Source organism: Dendrobates tinctorius, unplaced genomic scaffold, assembly GCF_039654945.1.
Source record: "Dendrobates tinctorius isolate UK_male_01 unplaced genomic scaffold, ASM3965494v1 ptg000202l, whole genome shotgun sequence".
NCBI lineage: Eukaryota > Metazoa > Chordata > Amphibia > Anura > Dendrobatidae > Dendrobates > Dendrobates tinctorius.
Window position 1 is genome coordinate 3115664 of NW_027361869.1, and position 22177 is coordinate 3137840.

Below are 22177 nucleotides of genomic sequence, written 5' to 3' on the forward strand. Positions count from 1 at the left end.
AGCACAATTTGAATATATGGGAGTACGTCATTTTTTGGGTACAGATGTAAGGACAGGAAAAGAATGGGGCAGGTAAGGTTTCCACATGCCTGATCCTCTGTTCACATGGGAGATGAGCACAAGGGTCTGAAACAAGCTTATTACCATTTCCCCATTGGGTACACATGGCCCTTCAGGTGAGCCAAGCATGCACGTCAATGAAGGTGGGCCAAGAGGAAGGTTTGTCTGCCAGTAGTCACCTCAAGTGTTCGAGATTGGATCCAGTCATGGGAAGGCAGAACATTTTTTCATTGGGAAAGGCTGTGGTCTAGTCCTGCCTTCGGTGCAGACAATATCACAAGGCAACAAAACGGCTAGGTTAAAAATATAAAGTAATCCAAGCTGTATTCCATTGATATATCGGTGTTAAACAGGAAGCCTACATGATTCTAGCAGTAACATATTAAGCAGACTACACCACAACCCAAACCCTTCCAACTCAGTGTCCTAATGGAGCAGGAAAAAATAAAAGCAGCTGCAAATATGATGTTGGTAGGAAGGGGACAAACAGTACAATGAACAGTTACTCTGATAACAGTATATGGATGTGGTCTCTACAGATCCTGGATGGATATTGTTCATACAGAAACCCATTAATGTCACCATGATGTTAACCAACAGTTTGATGAGCCTTGAGGGGGGTTCTGCAGGCCCCAGGTAACTTTTACTTAGCCCTAAGTATTACAAGTCATTGAAATGTCTATAGAACTGTTAAATGCTAGTTTCTAAGAGTCACTCAGGTCCAAGCAGTAGCCATTCAACGATCACTGGGTCTGATTCATTATACAGTCTGTAGTAGCAAAAAAAACCCCAGTTAACAGATCCTATTAAAGTGCTGGTAGAAAATAGACCGCTTCATTTTTAAGGATACGAATATTACAGGAGGGTTCCATGATTAGAATAAGAGGGCCAGCGCCACTCTGGTATTGCAGCATTCACTTTATTAGTTATACACTGCAATAAAAGACACAGGTAAGAGTGGCGCTGTTCCTGTGTTGGAGAGCATTTTATCCCCCCCTCCCTCACCTTTGATTCTTGACAAACCAATTAAATGGCATGTCTTATGTGTTGGTCGGATGTTACAAATTTTGCCCCACCTAAGGCAGAAAGACAGCCATACCAAACCGAAAACTAAGCTTCAGCTGTCTCAATCTAGCACCATCATTCTGATATTTCAAGGTCACCAAATGTCAAGATCAGAGCACGGCTCCAGTTTCCATTTATCCCTTTAAGATCTATGATCAGCTTGGAGGTCATTGCATTTTTATATTCAGTCCTTGGAAAAGTTCACAGTGGGATGTTACGGCAGACAGTGGGCACCATGGTGGCACCTCTTACTGCTAAACCCTGCGGCACCGTTTCCGTTGACAGTCTTCCGGTCCTAGTGGGCAGCTGCTATCCGAGTCGCTCCCGCAGGAGGCGGTGGCTGCAGTGTCACTTTTGCGCTGTCTGGAGGGGCTGACTCCCATCTGTAAGACCCAGCCCAGCTTGTTACTCAGAACTTGTTTGAGACCTGGAGGGAGAGGTAAAGCCTCCAGAGAGTCCAAACAGTCAGGAAGCAGCTGGCGCAATCGGGCACAACACAGGTATTGGAGAGAGGTGCGGCAGGAGCACGAGCGGATTACTTTCATGCTGCTCTTTGCGGCTGTAGAACAGACCATGGGGAATAACTTCTTGTTCCGTAACTGAGTGGCTGCAACACCTGGAAAGTAAGAAGAACATGTAAGGCAACCCAACTCTGTTCTGCCGAATAATTTGTGACCAACCCAATATGTTCAATCTCCTACCGATACACTTCCTGTTCTTGTAGAACGTCAGCACTCCATGCCAGGTATCCAGGTGCACTCCAATAATTGACCCTTGGCCAAAGCGCGTGGAGAAGCTGCTTTTGTCACCTTTGTGATGAAGCAAACCTAGAAAACGAAGAAGATAGATTACTATAGATTAGTAGTATACACAAAGTCACACACAAGGGATCCGAGGCCACCAGACTAAAGGATCAATACGACTCAGAGTAAAGATTAATATATATTTTTATATTAATTGGGAGTATGTCCTAGAGAGACATACAGTGAAGGAGTGTCACTAATGACATTCCATTGACAGATTACTAGATACAGCCAAGTGTTGGACTAGGCTGCAAAGGGCCCACCAGTAACATTGATGTTGGCGGGAGCACTTTTTACCTGCATAAAAATATTACACTACTCTCGATCACAAATTTATCTATATCTCTATATAATAATAAACTGGGTAGTTTGGTTAATGAATGAGATGCTGCTTTATTTTTCTGTACAGAGTAAATCAAGCGAATTATGCTAAGTGTTACCCATACGGTGGGGTTGGGAGCCCACCGGGGCATTCCCCTATTACCCTATTGGCCAGTCCGAGCCTGGATACAACAGAAGCCATTAATCTCATATTATAACCCCACTTACCTGTGTATGAGAGACCCCAACTCTCAGCATCCTTCCCAAGCAGACTACAGAAGGAGTGCCGATACTTATCCAGGTTCACGTCTGACGTTCCAATGCCAACCATCTAAGAAATGAAAAACATTGTCCATTTTACTCTCTGGGACATCTGTGGGTATACATACAGCTAGAATATATATTTATATATATTTTCAAAAAAGCCGAAGATAAAGCAAAAAAAGTGTGAAAAATAAAAATAAAATATTAAAAATAATTATGGACAAAATATGGTTTTACACCACAATACACATAAGCATATAAAGATACGATGTAAATAAAACCAGGATAATAATAATTATATGAAAATATATATCTTTATTAAAGCAAAAAGTTTTTTGAATATTAGTAAAAACAGATACAATAAATACCAAAGTTAGCCATAAGGTGGCGCTGCGGATAGACCTCTGGCGCTGCTGAACATTGCACTTTGTAGATATAAGCCTAGCTATTTGCGTTTTTGCACATTTCTTTGTGTGTTGTATATTTTTACTTGCACATGGCCCTTTTTTATTTTTTACCTCTATTTAATTATATTTTATAGCATTTGTACTGGTTTCACTTTCACATGCTGTTCACTAGTTTCAGTCACATGTGCTAGATATCTATCCGCAGCGCCACCTGAAGGCTAACTTTGGTATTTATTGTATCTGTTTTTAATAATATCCAAAAAAAACTTTTTGCTTTAATCTAATATATAAAGCTCAAGTGTGTGTGTGTGTGTGTGTGTGTATGTCCGGGATAGGCATCCGCACCGTCGCAGCTACAGCCACAAAATTTGGCACAGTCACACGTCTGGACCCCGAGAGCGTCCTAAGCTATGTTGTGAGGCGAAATTTTAACCCCGCGCGTTCCAATTCACCAAACAATTTTGCCCCTGTCTACATACTGGGGGGAAAAGTGTGTGCGCGTCAAGCCCCGCCCCTCATTATGATATCACAATGGTTGCCATGGCGACGCTGATGTCATCATAGGCTGCAAGCCCCGCCACTCATTATGATGTCATAATGGTTGACTATGGGATGGAGGATATGTATGATGGGTATATGGGCACGGGACTATGGGATGGAGGATATGTATGATGGGTATATGGGCACGGGACTATGGGATGGAGGAGATGTATGATGGGTATATGGGCACGGGACTATGGGATGGAGGATATGTATGATAGGTATATGGGCACGGGACTATGGGATGGAGGAGATGTATGATGGGTATATGGGCACGGGACTATGGGATGGAGGATATGTATGATGGGTATATGGGCATGGGACTATGAGATGAAGGATGTGTGATGGGTATATGGGCACGGGACTATGGGATGGCGAATATGTATGATGGGTATATGGGCATGGGACTATGAGATGAAGGATGTGTGATGGGTATATGGGCACGGGACTATGGGATGGAGGATATGTATGATGGGTATATGGGCATGGGACTATGAGATGAAGGATGTGTGATGGGTATATGGGCACCGGACTATGGGATGGAGGATATGTATGATGGGTATATGGGCACGGGACTATGGGATGGAGGAGATGTATGATGGGTATATGGGCACGGGACTATGGGATGGAGGATATGTATGATAGGTATATGGGCACGGGACTATGGGATGGAGGAGATGTATGATGGGTATATGGGCACGGGACTATGGGATGGAGGATATGTATGATGGGTATATGGGCATGGGACTATGAGATGAAGGATGTGTGATGGGTATATGGGCACGGGACTATGGGATGGCGAATATGTATGATGGGTATATGGGCATGGGACTATGAGATGGAGAATATGTATGATGGGTATATGGGCATGGGACTATGGGATGGAGGATATGTATGATGGGTATATGGGCACGGGACTATGGGATGGAGGATATGTATGATGGGTATATGGGCACGGGACTATGGGATGGAGGATGTGTGATGGGTATATGGGCACTGGACTATGGGATGGAGGATGTGTGATGGGTATATGGGCACCGGACTATGGGATGGAGGATATGTATGATGGGTATATGGGCACGGGACTATGGGATGGAGGATGTGTGATGGGTATATGGGCACTGGACTATGGGATGGAGGATGTGTGATGGGTATATGGGCACCGGACTATGGGATGGAGGATGTGTGATGGGTATATGGGCACTGGACTATGGGATGGAGGATGTGTGATGGGTATATGGGCACTGGACTATGGGATGGAGGATGTGTGATGGGTATATGGGCACTGGACTATGGGATGGAGGATGTGTGATGGGTATATGGGCACCGGACTATGGGATGGAGGATATGTATGATGGGTATATGGGCACCGGACTATGGGATGGAGGATGTGTGATGGGTATATGGGCACCGGACTATGGGATGGAGGATGTGTGATGGGTATATGGGCACCGGACTATGGGATCGTGGATATGTATGATGGGTATATGGGCACTCGACTATGGGATGGCGAATATGTATGATGGGTATATGGGCATGGGACTATGAGATGGAGAATATGTATGATGGGTATATGGGCATGGGACTATGGGATGGAGGATGTGTGATGGGTATATGGGCACTGGACTATGGGATGGAGGATGTGTGATGGGTATATGGGCACCGGACTATGGGATGGAGGATGTGTGATGGGTATATGGGCACGGGACTATGGGATGGAGGATATGTATGATGGGTATATGGGCACGGGACTATGGGATGGAGGATGTGTGATGGGTATATGGGCACTGGACTATGGGATGGAGGATGTGTGATGGGTATATGGGCACTGGACTATGGGATGGAGGATGTATGATGGGTATATGGGCACTCGACTATGGGATGGCGAATATGTATGATGGGCATGGGACTATGAGATGGAGAATATGTATGATGGGTATATGGGCATGGGACTATGGGATGGAGGATGTGTGATGGGTATATGGGCACTGGACTATGGGATGGAGGATGTGTGATGGGTATATGGGCACCGGACTATGGGATGGAGGATGTGTGATGGGTATATGGGCACGGGACTATGGGATGGAGGATATGTATGATGGGTATATGGGCACGGGACTATGGGATGGAGGATGTGTGATGGGTATATGGGCACTGGACTATGGGATGGAGGATGTGTGATGGGTATATGGGCACCGGACTATGGGATGGAGGATATGTATGATGGGTATATGGGCACGGGACTATGGGATGGAGGATGTGTGATGGGTATATGGGCACTGGACTATGGGATGGAGGATGTGTGATGGGTATATGGGCACCGGACTATGGGATGGAGGATATGTATGATGGGTATATGGGCACCGGACTATGGGATGGAGGATGTGTGATGGGTATATGGGCACCGGACTATGGGATGGAGGATGTGTGATGGGTATATGGGCACCGGACTATGGGATCGTGGATATGTATGATGGGTATATGGGCACTGGACTATGGGATGGAGGATATGTATGATGGGTATATGGGCACGGGACTATGGGATGGAGGATATGTATGATGGGTATATGGGCACGGGACTATGGGATGGAGGATGTGTGATGGGTATATGGGCACGGGACTATGGGATGGAGGATGTGTGACGGGTATATGGGCACCGGACTATGGGATGGAGGATATGTATGATGGGTATATGGGCACCGGACTATGGGATGGAGGATATGTATGATGGGTATATGGGCACCGGACTATGGGATGGAGGATATGTATGATGGGTATATGGGCACTGGACTATGGGATGGAGGATATGTATGATAGGTATATAGGCACGGGACTATGGGATGGAGGATATGTATGATGGGTATATGGGCACGGGACTATGGGATGGAGGATGTGTGACGGGTATATGGGCACGGGACTATGGGATGGAGGATGTGTGACGGGTATATGGGCACCGGACTATGGGATGGAGGATATGTATGATGGGTATATGGGCACCGGACTATGGGATGGAGGATATGTATGATGGGTATATGGGCACCGGACTATGGGATGGAGGATATGTATGATGGGTATATGGGCACGGGACTATGGGATGGAGGATATGTATGATGGGTATATGGGCACTGGACTATGGGATGGAGGATATGTATGATAGGTATATGGGCACGGGACTATGGGATGGAGGATATGTATGATAGGTATATGGGCACGGGACTATGGGATGGAGGATATGTATGATGGGTATATGGGCACCGGACTATGGGATGGAGGATATGTATGATGGGTATATGGGCACGGGACTATGGGATGGAGGATATGTATGATGGGTATATGGGCACCGGACTATGGGATGGAGGATATGTATGATGGGTATATGGGCAGGGGACTATGGGATGGAGGATATGTATGATGGGTATATGGGCACTGGACTATGGGATGGAGGATATGTATGATAGGTATATGGGCACGGGACTATGGGATGGAGGATATGTATGATGGGTATATGGGCACGGGACTATGGGATGGAGGATGTGTGATGGGTATATGGGCACGGGACTATGGGATGGAGGATGTGTGACGGGTATATGGGCACCGGACTATGGGATGGAGGATATGTATGATGGGTATATGGGCACCGGACTATGGGATGGAGGATATGTATGATGGGTATATGGGCACCGGACTATGGGATGGAGGATATGTATGATGGGTATATGGGCACGGGACTATGGGATGGAGGATATGTATGATGGGTATATGGGCACTGGACTATGGGATGGAGGATATGTATGATAGGTATATGGGCACGGGACTATGGGATGGAGGATATGTATGATGGGTATATGGGCACCGGACTATGGGATGGAGGATATGTATGATGGGTATATGGGCACGGGACTATGGGATGGAGGATATGTATGATGGGTATATGGGCACGGGACTATGGGATGGAGGATATGTATGATGGGTATATGGGCACGGGACTATGGGATGGAGGATGTGTGATGGGTATATGGGCACGGGACTATGAGATGGAGGATATGTATGATGGGTATATGGGCACCGGACTATGGGATGGAGGATATGTATGATGGGTATATGGGCACTGGACTATGGGATGGAGGATATGTATGATAGGTATATGGGCACGGGACTATGGGATGGAGGATATGTATGATGGGTATATGGGCACGGGACTATGGGATGGAGGATATGTATGATGGGTATATGGGCACCGGACTATGGGATGGAGGATATGTATGATGGGTATATGGGCACCGGACTATGGGATGGAGGATATGTATGATGGGTATATGGGCACGGGACTATGGGATGGCGGATATGTATGATGGGTATATGGGCACTGGACTATGGGATGGAGGATAAGTATGACGGATATATGGGCACGGGACTATGGGATGGCGGATATGTATGATGGGTATATGGGCATGGGACTATGAGATGAAGGATGTGTGATGGGTATATGGGCACTGGACTATGGGATGGAGGATATGTATGACGGATATATGGGCACGGGACTATGGGATGGAGGATATGTATGATAGGTATATGGGCATTGGACTATGAGATGAAGGATGTGTGAAACGGAGAGTGGTGGTCATGGGGGATTCCCTGTTGAGAGGAACTGAGGCCGCTATCTGCAGACCGGATATAACTTCAAGAGAAATGTGTTGTCTTCCAGGTGCAAAAATTAAAGATGTGTCTGACAGGATATCAGGACTCTTCAGACCTACAGATGACTACCCATTCCTGCTACTACATGTGGGGACAAATGACACCGCAAGAAACGACCTGGAAACCATCTGCAGAGACTTTGAAGACTTAGGCAAGAAAGTGAAAGAACTGGGAGCGCAGGTGGTCTTCTCTTCCATCCTCCCAGTGGATGGCCATGGAACAAGGAGGTGCAATAAGATTCTGCAGGTGAACAACTGGCTACGTCGATGGTGCCGTCAGCAACGATTTGGATTTCTGGATCACGGAGTGAACTACTTATACGATGGACTACTTGCTAGAGATGGGGTGCACCTTACGAAGACTGGTAAGCATGTATTTGGAAGTCGCCTTGCTACACTTGTAAGGAGAGCTTTAAACTAGAACAACATGGGAAGGGAAGCAAAAGACCAGAAAAAGCCATACACCTGACAAATGCTATTGAGAACTCTGCTATTAGAAGTGGAAAGGAAGAACAAAGACGAAAGAATCTAATTAATAAAAATATTGGAGAAAGAGAAACCAATCACAAACTAAAATGTTTCTATACTAATGCACAAAGCATGGGCAACAAACAAGGAGAATTGGAACTACTAACACAGGAAAAGAAATATGATGTCATTGGAATCACTGAAACTTGGTGGGACAATACACATGATTGGAATACAAGACTAGAAGGATACAACTTATTTGCAAGAAACAGACTTGATAAACGAGGAGGGGGTGTCGCATTGTATGTTAGAAACGCGTATATCTGCACAGAGATTGAAGCTTCAGAGACTGGGAGTTCTGTGGAAACTGTTTGGGTAAGAATACAAGGACAGAACAATGGAAAGGACACCATTGTAGGCATTTACTACAGGCCGCCTGTGCAAGCTGAAGCTATGGATGAACTCTTTATGCATCAAATGGCCAAGTTCTCCAAAAAATATGACATAGTTGTCATGGGAGATTTCAACTATCCAGACATTTGTTGGGAATCTCTCTCAGGCAAAACTAACAGGTCAAGGAAATTCTTATCCTCTCTTGCTGACAACTTTATCTTCCAAAAGGTAAGGGAGAAAACAAGGGGAACTGCTACCTTGGATCTAATCCTTATAAACAGGGAGGAAATGGTTGAGGAGGTAAAAGTGGCTGGGACCCTAGGAGGTAGCGACCATGCTATTTTAGAATTTTGGATAACTAGAGGCGGAAGACCTGTGAAGACTCAGACGTCAAGGTTAGATTTCAGAAAGGCAGATTTTAAGGGATTCAGAAAGAGAATTGGAGGGATCCAATGGCTGGATATCCTTAAAGACAAAAATGTCCAGGAAGGATGGGAAATCTTGAAAAATGAAATTCTCAAAGCACAGTTGTTAACAATTCCGAAAAGAGGGAAGAATAGGAAGCAGTTAAGGAAACCAGGATGGATGAACACAGAACTTAAGCACATGCTAAAAAGGAAGAAAAAAATGTTTATAAAATGGAAAGAGGGAGGCATATCTAAAGAAGAATATAATGCTGTCTGCAGAACCTGCAGGGCACAAATCAGATTAGCTAAAGCTGAAAATGAATTGAGGCTTGCAAGAGATGTCAAAAGCAATAATAAAGGATTTTGGGGATATGTCAAAAGTAAAAGAAAAGTCAAAGATGCTATAGGATTTTTACAGGATGAAAATGATGAAATGGTAAGACAGGATGTTGAGAAGGCTGAACTTTTAAATTCCTATTTTGCATCTGTTTTCTCTCAGAAAGGAAATGTAACATCAACTGTTATTCACTGTCCTATTAAGGGAATAGAAGAATCCAGGATATCTATAAACAGAAAGATAGTGAGGAAACACTTAGCTAGCCTAAATGAATTCAAGTCTCCAGGTCCAGATGAATTACACCCCAGAGTACTGAAGGAGATAGCAGAAGAAATTTTTGAACCCCTCTCTATAATCTTTGAAAATTCTTGGAGAACAGGAGAAGTGCCAGAAGACTGGAGAAGAGCAAATGTTGTTCCTATCTTCAAAAAAGGGAAGAAGGTGGACCCAGGCAACTATAGGCCGGTGAGTCTGACTTCTATACCAGGAAAGATCTTTGAACAAATTATTAAACAACATGTATGTCAATACCTGGATAAGAATGAAGTGATTAAACAGAGTCAGCATGGGTTTGTAACTAATAAGTCATGTCAGACTAACTTAATTTCCTTCTATGACGGTATCACTGATTGGGTGGATCAAGGAAATGCTGTAGATATAGTATATCTTGACTTCAGCAAAGCATTTGACCAAGTCTCTCATACAATCCTTATTGAAAAAATAATTAAGTATGGAATGGACAAGGCAACTGTTAGGTGGATTCATAACTGGCTTAGTGATCGGACCCAAAGAGTGGTCGTAAATGGCTGCACATCCAGTTGGAAGAATGTCTCAAGTGGGGTACCACAGGGCTCTGTCCTGGGCCCTGTATTGTTCAACATCTTTATCAACGATTTAGATGAAGGAATTGAGGGTAAACTGATTAAATTTGCTGATGACACAAAGCTAGGAGGGATAGCTAATACTAGAGAAGAGAGAGAGAGGATTCAAAAAGATATAAATAAACTGGAGAAGTGGGCAGCAACTAACAGAATGGTTTTTAACAGGGAGAAATGCAAAGTACTACATCTGGGCAATAAAAATGGAAAAAGCATATATAGAATGGGAGGAATAGGGCTAAGTGACAGCACATGTGAAAAAGACTTGGGTATACTAATAGATCACAGACTGAATATGAGTCAACAGTGTGATGCAGCAGCAAAAAAGGCAAATGCAATTCTAGGATGTATTAACAGAAGCATACAGTCTAGATCACGTGAAGTCATTATTTCCCTCTACTCCTCTTTGGTCAGACCTCATCTGGAATATTGTGTCCAGTTTTGGGCACCACATTTTAAAAAAGATATCAACAAACTGGAGCAAGTTCAGAAAAGAGCGACCAGAATGGTGACCGGTCTGCAAACCCTGTCTTATGAGGAAAGGTTGCAGGATTTGGGAATGTTTAGTTTGCAAAAGAGAAGACTGAGAGGAGACTTAATAGCTGTCTACAAATATCTAAAGGGCTGTCACATTGTAGAAGGATCAACTTTATTCTCATTTGCACAAGGAAAGACTAGAAGCAATGGGATGAAACTGAATGGGAGGAGACACAGATTAGATATTAGAAAAAACTTTTTGACAGTTAGAGTGATCAATGAGTGGAACAGGCTGCCACGAGAAGTGATGAGTTCTCCTTCAATGGAAGTCTTCAAACAGAGGCTGGACAGACATCTGACTGGGATGATTTAGCGAATCCTGCTTTGAGCAGGGGGTTGGACCAGATGGCCCAGGAGGTCCCTTCCAACTCTACGATTCTATGATTCTATGATGGGTATATGGGCATGGGACTATGGGATGGAGGAGATGTATGATGGGTATATGGGCACGGGACTATGGGATGGAGGAGATGTATAATGGGTATATGGGCACGGGCCTATGGGATCGTGGATATGTATGATGGGTATATGGGCACGGGACTATGGGATGGAGGATATGTATGATGGGTATATGGGCATTGGACTATGAGATGAAGGATGTGTGATGGGTATATGGGCACGGGACTATGGGATGGAGGATATGTATGATGGGTATATGGGCACGGGACTATGGGATGGAGGAGATGTATGATGGGTATATGGGCACGGGACTATGGGATGGAGGAGATGTATGATGGGTATATGGGCACGGGCCTATGGGATCGTGGATATGTATGATGGGTATATGGGCACGGGACTATGGGATGGAGGATAATTATAATTTGCTATAACTAACCACAGTTAGTTACTATGCCCGGGCAGCGCCGGGCTCTTCAGCTAGTAAAGATATACAGTGGGGAAAAAAAGTATTTAGTCAGTCAGCAATAGTGCAAGTTCCACCACTTAAAAAGATGAGAGGCGTCTGTAATTTACATCATAGGAAGACCTCAACTATGGGAGACAAACTGAGAAAAAAAAATCCAGAAAATCACATTGTCTGTTTTTTTTTTTTCATTTTATTTGCATATTATGGTGGAAAATAAGTATTTGGTCAGAAACAAAATTTCATCTCAATACTTTGTGATATATCCTTTGTTGGCAATGACAGAGGTCAAACGTTTTCTGTAAGTCTTCACAAGGTTGCCACACACTGTTGTTGGTATGTTGGCCCATTCCTCCATGCAGATCTCCTCTAGAGCAGTGATGTTTTTGGCTTTTCGCTTGGCAACACGGACTTTCAACTCCCTCCAAAGGTTTTCTATAGGGTTGAGATCTGGAGACTGGCTAGGCCACTCCAGGACCTTGAAATGCTTCTTACGAAGCCACTCCTTCGTTGCCCTGGCGGTGTGCTTTGGATCATTGTCATGTTGAAAGACCCAGCCACGTTTCATCTTCAATGCCCTTGCTGATGGAAGGAGGTTTGCACTCAAAATCTCACGATACATGGCCCCATTCATTCTTTCATGTACCCGGATCAGTCGTCCTGGCCCCTTTGCAGAGAAACAGCCCCAAAGCATGATGTTTCCACCACCATGCTTTACAGTAGGTATGGTGTTTGATGGATGCAACTCAGTATTCTTTTTCCTCCAAACACGACAAGTTGTGTTTCTACCAAACAGTTCCAGTTTGGTTTCATCAGACCATAGGACATTCTCCCAAAACTCCTCTGGATCATCCAAATGCTCTCTAGCAAACTTCAGATGGGCCCGGACATGTACAGGCTTAAGCAGTGGGACACGTCTGGCACTGCAGGATCTGAGTCCATGGTGGCGTAGTGTGTTACTTATGGTAGGCCTTGTTACATTGGTCCCAGCTCTCTGCAGTTCATTCACTAGGTCCCCCCGCGTGGTTCTGGGATTTTTGCTCACCGTTCTTGTGATCATTCTGACCCCACGGGGTGGGATTTTGCGTGGAGCACCAGATCGAGGGAGATTATCAGTGGTCTTGTATGTCTTCCATTTTCTAATTATTGCTCCCACAGTTGATTTCTTCACTCCAAGCTGGTTGGCTATTGCAGATTCAGTCTTCCCAGCCTGGTGCAGGGCTACAATTTTGTTTCTGGTGTCCTTTGACAGCTCTTTGGTCTTCACCATAGTGGAGTTTGGAGTCAGACTGTTTGAGGGTGTGCACAGGTGTCTTTTTATACTGATAACAAGTTTAAACAGGTGCCATTACTACAGGTAATGAGTGGAGGAAAGAGGAGACTCTTAAAGAAGAAGTTACAGGTCTGTGAGAGCCAGAAATCTTGATTGCTTGTTTCTGACCAAATACTTATTTTCCACCATAATATGCAAATAAAATGAAAAAAAAAACAGACAATGTGATTTTCTGGATTTTTTTTTCTCAGTTTGTCTCCCATAGTTGAGGTCTACCTATGATGTAAATTACAGACGCCTCTCATCTTTTTAAGTGGTGGAACTTGCACTATTGCTGACTGACTAAATACTTTTTTTCCCCACTGTATATTTACATATAATTATTATCCTGGTTTTATTCACATCGTATCTTTATATGCTTATATATATTTTCAAAGAAAATGCCAGACCAAATATCTTTAGAATGAGAGTTTCCCAGCTATTCGCTTTCTTCTAATACGAAGGTAAAACGCTTGGTCTGTATCGGGAGCTGTGACGTAAACTGCGATGATCCTAAAAATCCCTATTCACCAAAAGGAGGTCAAAAGTGTGTGTGTGTGTTTTGGCCTTCGTCTAGCTGGCAAGTGTTTGCATACTGTTTTTTACTGTATCGGCAAATACAAAAAGTCTGTGCTTTCCTATACAGAGTGCTATCACAAAGAGACGTATACTATGTTGCAGACAGGGTGTTTTTTTGTGTTGTTTTTTACAATTGGTACTTATATGGGTGTAAACCATGGCATTTACCTTTATTGTGGCCACTCTCTGGCACATAGCTTCTGTGTGCGTTTGTCCAACAGCGGCCACAGATATTATCATAGTTGACAAGCAAAATACAATTCCATTTTAAGATGTTTAAACAGTTAGCAAACCAAAAAGTTTATGAATCATTATAAATTTCTTTATGTATAAAAAAAAAGTCACAAGGGACCTAATCTGTATAGGATCCTTTAGACTTAGTTTATTAAAATACTTTTTTATTGACCTGAATAAGCTCACAAATTATATAATTGCTCAGAATTTTGCATGGAAGAAACTAGCAGCATTGTACGTTGCAAGTCAATTAAGTTTTACAAAACCCAATTCACATACAGCATATTATGTACTAGGTATGTTCAGTAAGTTTGTTTGTAACTTGCACTTGTATGTAAATTGGAACAATTTACATACAAATGCAGTAACAAAAAACAAACAAACTGAATACTCACCTTATGGGTGAGCTCCAGCCGCCCTGCTGCCAGCCATTCAGTCTTCTACTATCTGCTGAGGTCTGGATGTGGCTGTAAGTCCTGGCCTATAGGGATGTAGCACACAACAGCGGAAAGAAGAGCTCCGGATGGCGGGCAGTGAGGCGGCTAGATAGGTGAGAAGTTATTTTATTTTCAACCAATATTCATCTCTCCAGCCGCCTCGCTGTCCACCATCTGGTTCACACCTTTCTGCAGTTGCCCACTGCATCGCCAGCCTTGGATTTTTCTCCAGACCTTGGAGGTCACTGCACATCAGAAAGTCGAGGCGCATGTCACAACCTTACAATACACAGCGACCTCTGAGGCCTGAATGTAGCTGAAAATCCATAGTGAAGAGGGCGGAGATGCGGCGCGTGATGGCAGAAGGAAGAGGACTGACCAACGACTGGAGAGGTCAGCAATAGTTTACGTTCACTACTAGGAGGCATACACAAGTTGGATGCTAGTAAAGCTGGAGTCACACATAGCGACTCACCAGCGATCCCGACAACGATATCAACGTGTCAGGATCGCTGGTGAGTCGCTATGTGATCGTTGGTGAGCTGTCACACAGACAGCTTCACCAGCGATCAGCACAGCGACGCCGAGCGCGCGGCGTCGCTGTGCTCGTTAGTTACCAGCGGCTGATGCAGGGAGCTGGTAACTAATGTACACATCGGGTATCCAAGGGATGCACGTCCCTTGGATACCCGATGTGTACGTTAGTTACCAGCAGATCGCTGGTCTCCCGCCTGTCACACGCAGCGATGCGTGCTGGCCAGTGGGAGACCAGCGACCAAAGAAAAGTCCAGGGCTTTGCTACAGCGATCCCGGCAGGGAGGCCGGTCGCTGATCGCTGTCACACACGGCGATCTCGCAGGTGAGATCGCTGTTGTGACACAAAACTTGTGACTCAGCAGCGATCTCGCTAGCGAGATCGCTATGTGTGACGGGGCCTTAAGTCAGAGACTGCCTTTACAATATAGGGGCCGATTACCAGCATGCCCTGTGTATGGTGTATTTCTGATAGGGTGAACACTTCAGGTAACACACATTTTAGTAATTCTTTAGTAACATACCATGTCTGTGCCATATACAGGGGAGGTCATCTTAATCTCCCAGAAGTGCTGACCGTCACCGAGCACCTTGTTGCCTCGGATCGCAGCCGTGCCACAGCTGTACTCCATGTGGAAGCTGACTTTCCGGTTGTCGCAACTCAGCACCGTGGCAGTGGATTTACTGCAGTCGTCCCACACCCAGTCAAAATCTGCAACAGAAAGGAGAGAAAAGAAAAGTGAGAACTGGGTCTGTAGGTTTCATTACCGAGCTGTGGACTTTCCCACATCTTACAGTCATCTTCCTCTCCGCACTGGCAGCTCTTTATCTGGTGGAACGTGTGCAGGCTGGAACAGTAGGCATCATTCTGGCTGTCGCAGCTACAGTAGGATTCACCCGTCACGGGCACAGCGCTGGGTATGGAGGGAGGCATGTGGAGGAGCTCGATCTCAGAGTCGCTGTTACTGTGCTGTGAATTAAATGGAAATCACACAAATCACTGAAAAGTTTGGAAACTTTTTAACATACAAGGTTTGATTTCTTACCATTTTTTTCCCCAAAATCTTTGTTTGCTGCCAGTTAATGGAAACATTCATATTTACATCCAAAGGGCGACAAGTGCTAACACATTATAGCAAACCAGTAAGACAGGAGACTGGTGCTACTGGTGGACTGAAGGGGTTTCCAGGAGTGCAGTGGGAGGGTGGAAGATTATAATGCTTACTAGCCTGCTGCTCTCCTTACTGCTGAGTCAGCTCATTGTCCAGTGGGTGGTCACTGTGGTTTTCCCTATCAGGTCTTGGCTTTTTTAACCCCTTAGTGACCAGACCAATTTTTTTTTTTTTTTTTAAATCTGGCCACTGTCATTTTATGCGGTAATAACTCTTAGAATTCTTCAACATATCCCATTAATTTTGAGACTGTTTTTTCGTGAGGCATCATATTTTATGTTAATGCTAAATTTAGGTTGCTATATTTTGCACCGATTTACAAAAATATCAGAAATTTGACCAAAAAAAAAAAAAATGTTAAAACAAAATTTGCAATTTTTCAAACTTTGAATGATTATCCCTTTAATCCAGTTAGTCATACCACCCAAAAACTTTAATACATGACATTTCCCTCATGTCTTCTTTACATCTGCACCGTTTGTAAAATGTTGTTTAATTTGGTTAGAATTTTAGAAGGTTTAAAAAACGGAGCAGCAATTCATCATTTTTTCAAGGAAATTTACAAAACTTATTTTTTTTTTTAGGGACTTGTTCAGTTTTGCAGCGACTTAGGGGGTCCTATATATTGGAACCCCCCAAAAGTAATACCATTTTAAAAACTGCACCCCTCAACGTATTCAAAATTGCTTTTGGGTAGTTCATTAAGCCTTCAGGTGCTTTTCAGGATTTAATGCAAAGTGACATAACAGGAATGAAAAAGTTTTATGTTTCCCACCTAAATGTCACTAACTTCCGAACAGGCCGCTGTAGTCGGCAGACTCTAAGGCCGCTATTTGGCCATGAAATGCCAGGGCAAACATCAGGACCACACGATCAAGATCTCAAGGTGCCGATGGTGATGAGCAGGGAGCCCCACACTGTTAACCATCTAGATACCACAGTCACCATTGACAGCAGCACTTAAGGGGTTAAACGACCAAAGTCAATGACAACACTGACTGTGGCTGATGCAGCAAGTTGTCAGCTGCTGGATTGTCACCCATCGGGGGATGCTAGTCTCTTATATCACTGTTCAGTAAGAAGACGTATTGGTGGTCACTAAGGGGTTAAAACCTCCACAGTGGCCATTGGAAGCAGGTTATACCTGTATCCTTGGATTCTTTTTTGCTAGGGAATTAGCATTAGTGGAGGCAGAAGTAACCTGTCCTCAGCATCTACTGTACCTACGCCACAGCAATGGATAGGCCATCAATATCAAGTCGAAAGGGGTCTGTGACTCTTGGTACTCCCAGAGATCAGAAGTTGGCGAGTGCAGCGCCTCCTTTGCAGTGGCCTGGTTCTGCATGTCGGTCCTAATTCAAGTGATTAGTACTGAGCTTCCATACCAGGCACGGCCACTCCGTACTGTGCAGTGCCATGCTTGGTAAATGAAAGATGTAGCACTCGTCTAAATAGGCTGATTGTTGGGAAAGCAAGGAGTCCGACTCCTGCCGAGCAGACAGACGAATTCCAAGGACGCGTCATCAATATCAAAGTCCCAGAAAGGTGAGCCGAATATTGCCTGGACTGTATACAACCACGGTAGACAAACTGTATTAGGACGGTGCACACTCTGCAGGAGCTGGATGTAGACAAGAATGTTTTTAATTTTTAGATGTACGAAAGTTTCAATCCAGCAGTTCTGGGGGTTAAAAATAAAATCTTTATTTAAAACATTATTTAAAAATGTAAAAAAAAAAAAAGGGAAAAGGAGAGACGATAATATAACTACATAAACAGGTGACGTGTTTCGAACTCATTAAGAAACCACGTGGTTAAGTTTAAGATGAAAAACCCATGTGGTTTGAAACGTGTCTGCAATTTTACTTTTTATCTTCCCCCCCCCCCATTTTTAGTTCCTTTTACTATCATTATTTTTAAATAATGTCATTTAATTTATTTATTATTTATTTTTAACACCGAGACTGCTGGATTGAAACTTTGTTCATATAGATGAGTGAATAAGGCAAAATTCAAATTCGCTTGTTTGCGCGTTTTTCCCCAGGAAATTCAACATGCGGAGAAGTTATACTCCATTATTGTAATGTCCTCTATTACATCTCCCCAGACCCTAGAACATAATAAACGGAATATGTATTAAAAAAAAAAAAAAATCCTCAGAAAGCCGCTCATCTCACCAGCCTCTCGCCCCCCAGCTGGTCCTAGCCTGTCTTCGAATCGCAGATGGCTGTGCTGAAATCACCGGATCTCGCTCACTAGACCCGGGAGGGTTCTGTGCATGTCAACGGAAATCTGAAGCCGCGACGAGGATCAGATGGGTGGCGGTGAGAATCGGAGGGGCTGGTGAGGAGAGTATAAGGATTTTTTTTCCCCTTTTACATTTTGATCTCCGTTCAGAAAAATGGCGACCAGCATCTGTCATCTTACTAAATCTGTACAGTAGTAAATAGCAAGAAATCTGTATTTTTGGTGAATGTAGATTGGTGTAAAATTCTAATACCGCTCCTCATCCGTACATCCCTCTGACTTTTAACTATTGGATCCGTAACCAGTGAAGTCATAGGTGAGCTGATAATTTTCGGTAATTTTGTCTTTTTGTTTTTATGCGTCATGTTTTTAATTTCCCGACAGCAAAGAGTTTAACGATGGCGAGAAAGTTGACATGAATAATAAAATCGGGAGGGTTAACCCCGATAAAAGAAAACTTAGAATCTGCACTGTGGTCAGGTGGAAAACACTTATCAATGCTTTTTGGTGGAATCCCCTCCATCAAATAAAAAGGCAACAGCAGGAATTATACACAAAGCCGGTTCAGATGAAGCCAATGGTACAATGAAGAAAACTCAGAACATGGAGAAAACAGAAATACAGGCGAGTGGATTACTTGGCCATCAGAATCATAGCCCCAGGCTTCATCTCCTGCTGGCAGAGCGGGGGCTCGCGTGTCCTGGTCTCTGCGGACCCCACTTAATACAAAGTGCCAGGCACGGCTGCTGCGTGGGCGACGAGCCATATTACGCATTGAGGACTGCAAGAAAAAAAAAAATACATATGTAAATGTAGCAAAGTGACCTGCTGATAGAATTGTACAAAACCATCACTTTCAGCCCAATCCACTACTGTATTCTGTAGCTAAGGAGCAACTGACAGAATATTAGAGTTTTCCCGTCTGATAAAATGATTGTAAATCACCATTATATAATATCACTTTATGATGGGTCCATGTCTGACTTATGAGACCCCCAGCAATCCTGACAATGAAAGGTTTCCTGCTTTCCTGTAGAGCCGCATCTTCTTTTAATCCATTCCCGTTACGGTCAATTTTTCCTTTTTGCCCTTTTGTTTTTTACTAACCCTCTTCCAAGAGTCATAACCTTTTTTTTGTTGTTCTCTGCCCACATCGCCATGTTAGGGCTCCTATGTTGTGGGATGAGTTGTAGTTTTGAAGGTCCTCACTCAACTTAACCATATAATGTACTGAAAAACAAAATGTCTGTGAAATGGTAAAAAATAACAATAAAACAGCAATTCAGCTTTTAATTTTTGTTTTATGGAGTTTGTTGTGCTTTAAAAATGATCACTTTCTAGGTCATGATTACAGTGATGCCAAACTTTCAGCTTGTTTTTATTATCAAATTTATCAAAATTATTATTATTTATCAAAGCAGGGATTTTTTTTTATATAAATTTGTACGGTAAGTAAAATATTGGTTTGTATCGCCGTCTTGAGACGTGTCAATTATTTCTTTTTGGACTGATGAAGCAGTGTGAGCGCCTGGTACCAATTAAAACTGCATCTCTGCAGACAAAAAAACAATTAAAACTACAGGTAGTTTGGTACCAATATTTTGATCGCTTTTCATTCTAATTTTTTTGAGGGAATAACCATGATTGATAAAAAAAATGTCGGATTTTCTATTTATTTTTTCACTTTATGACTTTTACCATTGGGTTTAAATTAAGCTTATTTTTCGATACAGCTCAGGGGAAAGAGAGGTGGTTTGAATTTTTATGTACTTTTTTTAGATTTTTAAAGACACTTTTTTAATTTATTCATTGTTTTGGTCTTTTAAGGCGACTAGGGCCTGGGATCCTTTGAATGCTAGTCCTGTATACTGCAATACCACAGTAATTCAGTATATAGGTAAAATGAAGCTCTTATGAAGCCAATTCAGCAGTTATTAGACCTGCATTTGCCATGGCAATCTATCGGCCCCCATAAAATTACAGGGTTAACTGGCAACTGAAATGGAATGACACCGCAATCAAGACCCTAAAACGTCACTGGCAGTGAGTGTCATGGCATTTTTTTTATTCTTATTTATTTTTCTTACTTATATAGCACCAAGAACATGCAATTGTCTTGCAGATGTTGTTCTTGGTGGATTTTGAATCCAGGACCCCAGCGCTGCAAAGCAACTGTGCTAACCACTGAGCCAGGGAAAATAACTCCGATTGTGGCATGTTGGGCACGTCAGAAAAAAAGTTACGGCTCCTCTGCACAGCGGCACCTTTGCCATCCAGGCTGTGCAGCAGCCCCATTCTCTTGCTTAGGACTGGACAACAAAAGGCGGGTGCATCAGTGATCAGAGGTTAGCATTAAAAGAGCTGCGTCCCAGTCAGTCCTCGGATTGTCAGGGGTCCCAGAGAACAGACCCCCCCCCCCCACTGATTATAAAGAGACAAGAAAAAACAGCTGTGCCACTCAGGGAAACACAGAGCCATCTAGTGGCCAAGCAAAACCTTGCAGATATTCACCCGCTGGAACCTGTTGATATTTTTGTACCCCACCATTTAGATGACGGGTGCACCACCTTTATCTGGTCACACTGACTCGATCCCAATAGCAAATTTACTTATGAGACATTGATGGATGTCCTACATATAATAGATGCAGATCTCACCCCTATCTGGAGAATGGGGGTCTCAGTTTGCCCCCCAATCAGCAGATCGTGTATACATTTGGCTCCGTCCATTGAAGTCGACGGGTGCTGTGGATGCAGCCGAGCATTTCACGACTCCCATAACCTACAATAGGAAGCGACAAGTGTAGCCGGAGGGCGATTAACCTAATTCAGGGGTGCCAGCACTCTACGGGGGGCGCAGAGATGGCATCTGCTCTGAGAAGCCCCCTCATCTGGAGCAAAGGAGCTAGGATCCTTTACACCTCAGATAAGCGGCAGCATCGGCGCCCCTCATCTCAGGGAGGAATACAGGATCGGAGCTCGGGGAGCGTCCTACTGGATTCTTGTTTTCCACCATAGAAGATAAGGGAAAAAAAAGCCGCTGTGTTTTAGGACTACGACCCCCTCAGAGAAGCTGTGTAACATGTCAGATGTGCCTGGGTGATGAACCAGCGCTGTGCCACAGACAGAAAACCCATATCCCTATGACAACACTCCCTGACCCCTATGACAACCCTTTCTACCTATGCTCAAACAGCTGTGTCCAAATGGCCTCCTCCCCTCTGCTCTGCCTGCATCGCCCCTTCCTATCACACCCCCCCAAGGACGCCCCCTGAGCCCATGACGCTGAGTAACTAGCGAGCAGCGCCGCCCCAGCTCACCCTCACACCTACCTGCCCTCCTGCCCGGAGCCAAAGCCGCACAGACGTCAACAATAACCCCTGAACTCCTTCGGCCCCATCGACGATCAGCAACACCGCTGATTGGGCAGCCTAACAAGTCAATCACTCAATAGTTACCAACTATTGGCTGCCGGCTCTGCCAAACAAGCTGAATAGGCGGGACAAGGTCGCCGGTTCTTGATACCGATTGGATGTCTTCTTTAAGCCCTTTTACAGCACAAGACCGCCTCCTGTCTAGCGTTTACTGTATCTAAAGCATGTGACTATAATCGTAAATCTGATT

At 44.0% G+C, this 22177-nt stretch overlaps 1 protein-coding gene across 2 annotated transcripts; it reads right to left on the reverse strand.

Moving 5' to 3' along the window:
• Window positions 1-367: 367 nt before the first annotated feature.
• On the reverse strand, window positions 368-22155 carry SPSB3 (splA/ryanodine receptor domain and SOCS box containing 3). Of its 2 annotated transcripts, none has more exons than XM_073553636.1 (7): window positions 22012-22155; window positions 19192-19335; window positions 15931-16105; window positions 15660-15847; window positions 2478-2580; window positions 1827-1952; window positions 368-1741 (listed from the first exon to the last, which is right to left on the reverse strand). In XM_073553636.1, the coding sequence occupies exons 2-7, from the start codon at window positions 19327-19329 to the stop codon at window positions 1380-1382; spliced, it is 1092 nt and encodes a 363-aa protein (XP_073409737.1). In that variant the 5' UTR covers window positions 19330-19335; window positions 22012-22155; the 3' UTR covers window positions 368-1379. The 2 variants fall into 2 exon arrangements, with proteins under 2 accessions (XP_073409737.1, XP_073409736.1); XM_073553635.1 differs by having other exon boundaries at window positions 21886-22024.
• Window positions 22156-22177: the final 22 nt, after the last annotated feature.

What these genes read in the sequence shown, in the direction of transcription:
- SPSB3 (XM_073553636.1), bottom strand. Translation starts at nt 19,329, where the DNA reads ATGCGTAATATGGCTCGTCGCCCACGCAGCAGCCGTGCCTGGCACTTT. An exon ending in GTGCGGAGAGGAAGATGACT is followed by an intron (nt 15,848 to 15,930) that starts GTAAGATGTGGG and finishes TTTCTGTTGCAG; the next exon opens with ATTTTGACTGGGTGTGGGAC. An exon ending in TTGGGGTCTCTCATACACAG is followed by an intron (nt 1,953 to 2,477) that starts GTAAGTGGGGTT and finishes TTCGTTTTCTAG; the next exon opens with GTTTGCTTCATCACAAAGGT.